Below are 7500 nucleotides of genomic sequence, written 5' to 3'. Positions count from 1 at the left end.
TCCATCCATTAATTAATTTATTTTTAATTAAATAAAATAAAACCATGTTTGTTTTTTTTTGTTTTTCCATTAGGAATGACCCAATTGTGTGTGAATTGAACACCAGTCCAGGCCCTGCAAAGATAAGCATGTCCACAATTGGGCCATCTTGGTTTGCAAGTAATGGGCCATTAATGGTTGTGGCCCTAAGGGCCAGCATGGTTCCATAGTTCACACCCATGATGGCCCAGTGACCACAACATTGATGGCCCATTTTTGGTTTGAAATGTGTGCATAATGAGTGTAGATTCCCCACTAAGTGTTTTAAAATGGGCCCTTTGCAGTCTATAATTGGACCTATTCAGGTCTTGGTTTAAAATAATGTGTCACCTCCTGCAAAAAAAGGGGTGGGACTTCAAGTGGTCAATAAATAGGTGGACTAGAGGCTCCAGTTACTCACTTCTTCAAGAACAGCGTGAAGACAACACTGTTGATTCCTGCTGAGCTTATTGGTGAAGACTACACTCCTGATTCCTGCTAAGCTTTCTGGTGAAGACTACACTCCTGTTTCCTGCTAAGCTTTCTGGTGAAGACTACACTGCTGATTCCTCTTGCACTTCCTGGTGAAGACTACACAGTTGATTCCTCCTGGGCTTTCTGGTCAAGACTACACTGAGGATTCCTCCTGCAATTTCTGCCTGTTGAAACCAGCTTTTTCCATCTGTGAACAATGGCCCCCAAGTGGTAAGTTCAGATCATTTAATATGCCTGACATGATAAACTGGAAACATTTGATTTTACTCTACGAATCTAATATGAATTTTGTCTGGACATATGACAGAACACAACAGCATGTTGAAACTTTAATTGTACACGATGTACACATGTAGTTACTATGTAAGTACACAGGTATTAGGGCCACTTAATGTAAAGTGGGGCCAAAGACAGCAGGTATCCATACTGAATATACTGAATTATATGCTTGTTATTGCCTGTTATTGCTATATGACAGTTGAAAAAATATGGGTAAAAACATGATAAAACAAATGTTTGAGAAGGAGAGTATCTCTTTTAGTATCTCTTTCTGCCTCTGTTTTAAGAATTGCTCTGTCTCCATTCCTTTTGACGTTTCTAATCGTTGGTGTGTCTGCTTTGTCTCACAGCCAGAAAACCGACCGTCGCATTGTTCACTGCTTGCTGTGTCAAAAACCACAGGAGATCCTGACGACGCATCTGAGCAGAGTCTGCATGAAAGGAAATACACCCGAAGAACGGCTCGAGGAGGTGAAGAGGGCCAAGGAGTCTGCCAAGCTGTGGACACGGCAAGCCAGGAACTGGGACTACAACGAAATGGTGAAACGTTACCCCCACAGACCATCCAGGCTGGCTCTTCTGGAAGAGCTTCACCAGAGAAACTTTTTTGTTGCTAATGCTCCAAACCAAGCAGACCTGGAGAACGACGAGACGTCCACCACCACCACGGCTGCCGTTCCGACACCCAGTGAACCTTCTGGAGCACCCAGTGTCAGCTCTGGAGCAGCCGGTGTCAGCTCTGAAGTGGCTGTTGGCGCCTCGGTGGTGGAGGATAGCAGCTCCGAGGGCAGCACCACCGATCCAAGTGACCGAACATGGCAAAAGTAAGTTCTAAACCTCACACACATCAGTCCAGAAACTGTGAACAAACTGTAAGGTTGCTTTGAGCTCATTTTCTTTTGTCTGTATTTTTTTCAGAGATCAAGCGCAGTTCACTGCCAGCGTCAGGGTCAAGATGACGCAAATGGGGCTCTATGAAAAGTTCCCAGCAGAAGAGGCCCTGTTGTCTGACTTCAAGGGCTACTTGATCAACACCCTGCAGGTCCCAAACTGCCAGCAGGAGGTAAGATGCATCCCATTTGAATTTTTTTTAAAGTCTGCTCCGTGTTGCTCTCTGTAACCGGGAAATGTTTTAATATATAGTAACACAGCACAGCACGTGTAGAGCAGCTCTTACGTTCCATAAAGGAAGGGAACTCAGAAACAACAGAGCTTTATTAGGGGTGTATGTGTGTGGCTGGCCGGTGTGTGGCTTTTCTTCTCACTGCATCATCTCACACTTCTCTATTTTCCTTTCATCACAGGTAGACAACGTCTCCAGGATGCTGAGGTACATCCAACCAAGTGGGGATGAAGTCAGCTTGGACTTCCTGCTAAAGTCCACTGAAACAAAAGACTACCTCACCCAACTCCGGCGCGCTGACATGGGCCCGGCCACCATACTGAATTATATAAAAAACATGATCCGGTTTGTTCAGTATTTGAAGACCCACCTGAACTTGGCTGCAGCAGATCCGGACTTCTACAGGAAGTGCCAAGCCTACCTCGACCTCCTCGCTTCCATCAGAAAGCCAGTGGCCAAGTCCAACAGCAAGGTCGTCTGTAAAACGAGGTCAGTTGCTAATCTGCTTTCCTTTTGTTTTTCTTTGATGACTCCCTCCATGTTGATAGTACTTATGTGCTTGGCTGTACATCTGGGTTTATGTGATACAGCCATGTGTGTAATTCTCTGCCGCATTGTGGTCGTGTATGTCATTCTAGGTATGACCGGTTCCAGGAGGGTGAGAAGAGCCTTCAGGAGTGCCAGGCTGTCCTCCGGAAGGCCAAGAAAGATATGCTGTCTGTCTATGGGAGGCTGTTGGAAGGGGACCACGTTGCTTCGGAGGAAAAGACCACGTTCCGGTATTACTGTGAAGCAATCCTGATCCTCGGTCACTTCCAGAGACCCGGAGCGGTGGAGGGAATAACAGTAAGTGTTAAGACCTCAGTTTTCATGAGGGCATCAGCCTAAACAGATTGTATTAGGTAGTCTGCAAAGAGGATGTTTATGTCAGTTATTAACAGTTTATTTTATTTTTATAGACAACAGAGTGGGAGAGCAGAAAGATATCTGGTGGAAAGGTCTGCGTTGCAGTGAGTGAGCACAAGACTGCGACGATGCAGATCGCTGTGTTTGCCCTCACAATGGAGGAGGCAGCAGTAAGTACACTTTGTACAGGCTAAATTGCCCTACCGTGAAATACAGTGTATACACCAGCAATGAACCAACAGATATTATCAGATGTAATTATTTATCTTTTTGCCTCTGCAGATGCTGGACGCATACTATACATGGATCCGCCCGGACTCCATCCGGCCAGATGTTGACCATTCTGACAGGTTGTTTGTGTCGTCGTCGGGCACCAAGATCAGAAGTGCAACCAACGACCTCTCTCGTCTGCACCAACAGTAAGTATTAACAGCAGTCCATAAGCCTCAAAGAAAACTATATAATTCAGGTTTGGGAGTTTCAACTCATATTTATGCCCCATTGCAGCTACAAATTGCCGAACATCAAAAGCCAGCAGATACGTAGGACCGTGGAGACAGATGTGGCTGCAAACTTCACGGAGGAGCAGAAGGCGTCTGTGGCCCACTACATGGCCCATTCGACGGCAGTGGCAAACCAGCACTACCGGATGAAGACCCTGGACACTGTTGTGGCCACTTCCAACCTGCTCAGCTCGCTGACACGGTATGCAATTATCTGTAACAGTTATAATAGTAATGTCTCTCAACGCTCATCCATCAGTTTGTCAGTGTGTAACCTTGAAACTTTTTTTTTTTAACATTGCAGCTCCTCTTCTGACGACTCTGGCGAAGAGGGCCCCAGCACCAAGAAGAGACGGCGAGTGGAAGAAGAGGTTGCCAGCCCAGCACCGGACTTTGAGGCTTTCCTACAGGCCTTCCCTGTAGGAATCACTGGCCAGCCACCCAACAAAACACAGAGAGTAAACGCTGGGTTCCCTGCCGACCGAGTGTTTTATGACAAGTGGAGGGCTCTGCAGTACAACAAGCGGGAGCAACATGTTTTGTGTAAGTGCAGACACTTTCTTAGCCAACGATTAGTTTTGCTCCAACAGAAACATTTAGAACTCGTGTGTGAACCTGAAATTTAATTTAAATGTTCTCTCTTTAACAGCAAAATGCTCAAGACTTGCCCCGACTGCAGCAAAGGTGGCTAAAGTCATAGAGGCAGAGGGGTGGACGGCCAACTATCCACGCCCAGAGGACGTCCTCGCAAAGTGGAGGCCTCTCACCAGAGCACAGGCGCAGAGTGACCCGACCATCATCAAAGGGGTGACCAAGCAGAAATGGTCGGGTCTGGCTGTGAAGGACTTTGGTGAGCAGAAAGGTATGTACCAATGTCTTATGAGCACAGTAAAATCCATCGAAATAAAAAAGATTATAATTGCATTGTGGACAGCACATTTAATGACTCCTCTTTTTGACAACAGGGGTTGTTGCAACCAAGGCCTTCGGGAAGGGCTCCATCCTGTGTGATTACCATGGAAAGGTGATCACAGGTGCTGAGGGCAGGGAGATGGCAGAGAGTCAGGACGAGCTGGGCAACCTGTTTTTCATAAAACATGGAAGCGAGGAAGTCTGCATCGATGCGGAGACCTTCCCCTGCGAGTGCCACCCGTCTCTGGAAACCAAGGGGAGACTGATTACGCACTCCAAGAAAAACTATAACGTACAGCCACTCCACTGCATGTTGGAGCTTGAGGGAGGAGACAGACACGTCCTGCTCTTTCAGGCCATCAAGGACATTGCAAAAGATGAGATGGTCCGCTTCGACCACAGCATCAGGAAGAGGTCCTTTCGTGGGAAGGAAGTGGACCTGGAGTGGCTGGACGTCTGATTGCTGCAAGATTCTTGTTTTTACATACCTCTTGTTCAACGACAACATTATTCTTTGGGTAAGCACATATTCTCGAAGAATGGGTGGATTTGAGACGATTTGTGTGATGTTTTATTAGATTTATAGCTTCAATTTTATTGATTTCTACTTATTAAAATGTATTTGTTTATTGTAATTGATGTTGACAAATGGGACTTTTTTTTGCAGGGGATTTGTGGGCGGGAAGTGGAGCTGGACTTCTGATTGCTGAAAGATTTTTGTTTTGCATGCTACTTGTTCAACGACAACATTACTGTTTGGGTTATTTAGGTAAGCACATATTTTAGAAGAACGAGTGGTTTTGAGACAATTTGTGAATGTATCTCTTTATTGTAATTGAGATGTTGACAAATGGGACTTTTTTTGCAGGGGATTTGTGGGAGGGAAGTGGAGCTGGACGTCTGATTTCTTAAAAAAAAAAATTTCATACCTTTTGTTCAACGACAACATTATTGTTCGGGATGTTTAGGTAAGCACATATTCTTGAAGAATGATTGGATTGGAGATGTTTTGTGTGATGTGTTTTATCAGATTTATAGTTTCAGTTTTATTGATTTCTATTTATTAAAATGTATTTATTTACTTTAATTGATGTTGACAAATGGGACTGTTTTGCAGGAGATTTGTGGGAGGGAAGTGGAGCTGGACGTCTGATTGCTGAAAGATTTTTGTTTTGCATGCTACTTGTTCAACGACAACATTACTGTTTGGGTTATTTAGGTAAGCACATATTTTAGAAGAACGAGTGGTTTTGAGACAATTTGTGAATGTATCTCTTTATTGTAATTGAGATGTTGACAAATGGGACTTTTTTTGCAGGGGATTTGTGGGAGGGAAGTGGAGCTGGACGTCTGATTTCTTAAAAAAAAAATTTTCATACCTTTTGTTCAACGACAACATTATTGTTCGGGATGTTTAGGTAAGCACATATTCTTGAAGAATGATTGGATTGGAGATGTTTTGTGTGATGTGTTTTATCAGATTTATAGTTTCAGTTTTATTGATTTCTATTTATTAAAATGTATTTATTTACTTTAATTGATGTTGACAAATGGGACTGTTTTGCAGGAGATTTGTGGGAGGGAAGTGGAGCTGGACGTCTGATTGCTGAAAGATTTCTGTTTTGCATACTTCTTGTTCAGCTACAACAAAATTGTTCTGTTTTGTGTGATGTGTTTTATCAGATTTATATTTTCAATTTTATTGATTTCTATTTATTAAAAGGTATATATTTACTTTAACTGATGTTTACAAATGGCACTATTTCGCAGGAGATTTGAACTGTTGAAATGCTGGATCAGAGGAAGACAGAAATGCTTGAAAGACACACGCAAACAGGTAAGATCACACACACACCTCCACAATGAATGTTTTGAGTTCTTAATGTTTGAATAAAAGCAACAACAATATTCTCAAATATTTTACAACACGCTTATGACCTCCTTCTCTTCTTCCAACAGTCAGTGTACTGCATATCAGCTCCAAAATTGGCCTGCATCTTCTACCACACTTTCTCTGATTCCCAGCAAGAGAATTCTAAAGGTAAAACATGTATACAAAATGGTTAATGCAATAATATACAGTTTACATCCCAACCAACACAAAGTTGCACATTCAGTGAGCTATACATAAAACAACAGCAAGCTTTAGTCCAAAGTACAGCCTCATACAAAACACTTTAGAATAACACACAAAGCACTTTAGAATAAAGTCATATCGATGTTATGACTTTACTATTTAGACATGAACACGTACATGTATACGGATTACTCACGCTAGCTATTGTGTAGAACATTATTGTAAAGCTTGTCTGCTTGTATTCTGTCATTAATTATTTTTAATCTGAGTTTCAAGGTTTCAGAACAACACTAAAACGGTAAAGCAGATCAGACGTGGATGCTTCACTACCAAAACGTAGAAACGGGCACAAAAAAGACGTTCACACTGCAATTTTTTATTATTATTTGTAACTTTATTTATTTGTTATTTTTACTTTTCTTGTTTCGTTATTGTATATAGTTCTCTTTTTCTTGGTTTTGTTGCAATGTAACCTTTTTAATAATTTTGTTAATAAAATACAATTTTCCTTAAACAATTGTCTGATTTCATTATTTCTATTATCAGTAATAATTGACATGATATGCTTGAAACAAAAGTTTCAAATAACTCATTGATAGTTTGACTTCTCAATTTTGTTTTTGGGCCCAATAGATTCCTATTTTTAAAACATTTTAAAATTCAGTTTTGCATCACAGAAATAAATGGTCATTTAAAGTATAATAAATTGAATACCTATTATTTTAAATTATAATATATCACAATATTATCTATCTATCTATCTATCTATCTATCTATCTATCTATCTATCTATCTATCTATCTATCTATCTATCTATCTATCTATCTATCTAAGTTTTTTGGTATGCAGGTAATTCGGTCCAGTTGCCTGTACAAATTTATTTATTGCTCCTTAAAACAAAGTGCAATTAGAGTGTGTCTTATATCAGCGGAAAGGTCATGTTATACAGTTTAACATAAGCCCAAGGTCAAAGTGTTGCGTTGTTCGCAGCCTGAGAAAACAGGGATCACATAAACCTATGAGGCAAATGGGCCTGGTTTTTTTTGGGTGAGACCAGGGTAAGAGCGCATCACCTGGGCAGTATTTTTACCTGGTCTCACCAGAAAACTTGCTGTGAAAGCTTGGATTCAGGGATATCATTGTATGTTTCATTAGCTTTTACTTTGGCCCATATTAATGTTTATGGG

At 41.6% G+C, this 7500-nt stretch overlaps 1 protein-coding gene across 1 annotated transcript; it reads left to right on the top strand.

The window, feature by feature from the left end:
* Positions 1 to 904: 904 nt before the first annotated feature.
* Positions 905 to 4696, top strand: LOC137041837 (uncharacterized). Its single transcript, XM_067418509.1, has 10 exons — positions 905 to 1616; positions 1711 to 1855; positions 2097 to 2404; positions 2554 to 2761; positions 2875 to 2991; positions 3104 to 3240; positions 3329 to 3526; positions 3629 to 3867; positions 3974 to 4186; positions 4290 to 4696. The coding sequence occupies exons 1-10, from the start codon at positions 1228 to 1230 to the stop codon at positions 4694 to 4696; spliced, it is 2361 nt and encodes a 786-aa protein (XP_067274610.1). The 5' UTR covers positions 905 to 1227.
* The last annotated feature ends 2804 nt before the right edge of the window (positions 4697 to 7500 follow it).

This window comes from Pseudorasbora parva, chromosome 15 (genome assembly GCF_024679245.1).
Source record: "Pseudorasbora parva isolate DD20220531a chromosome 15, ASM2467924v1, whole genome shotgun sequence".
In the NCBI taxonomy this organism is placed as follows: Eukaryota; Metazoa; Chordata; class Actinopteri; order Cypriniformes; family Gobionidae; genus Pseudorasbora; species Pseudorasbora parva.
Note: the sequence above shows the minus strand (reverse complement) of the source record. Positions and strands in the feature narration are given on the sequence as shown.

Coding starts and splice junctions, on each gene's coding strand:
- LOC137041837 (XM_067418509.1), top strand. CDS start 1,228: ATGAAAGGAAATACACCCGAAGAACGGCTCGAGGAGGTGAAGAGGGCC. Junction 2,992..3,103: donor TCACAATGGAGGAGGCAGCA/GTAAGTACACTT, acceptor TTGCCTCTGCAG/ATGCTGGACGCATACTATAC. Junction 3,868..3,973: donor GCGGGAGCAACATGTTTTGT/GTAAGTGCAGAC, acceptor TCTCTTTAACAG/CAAAATGCTCAAGACTTGCC.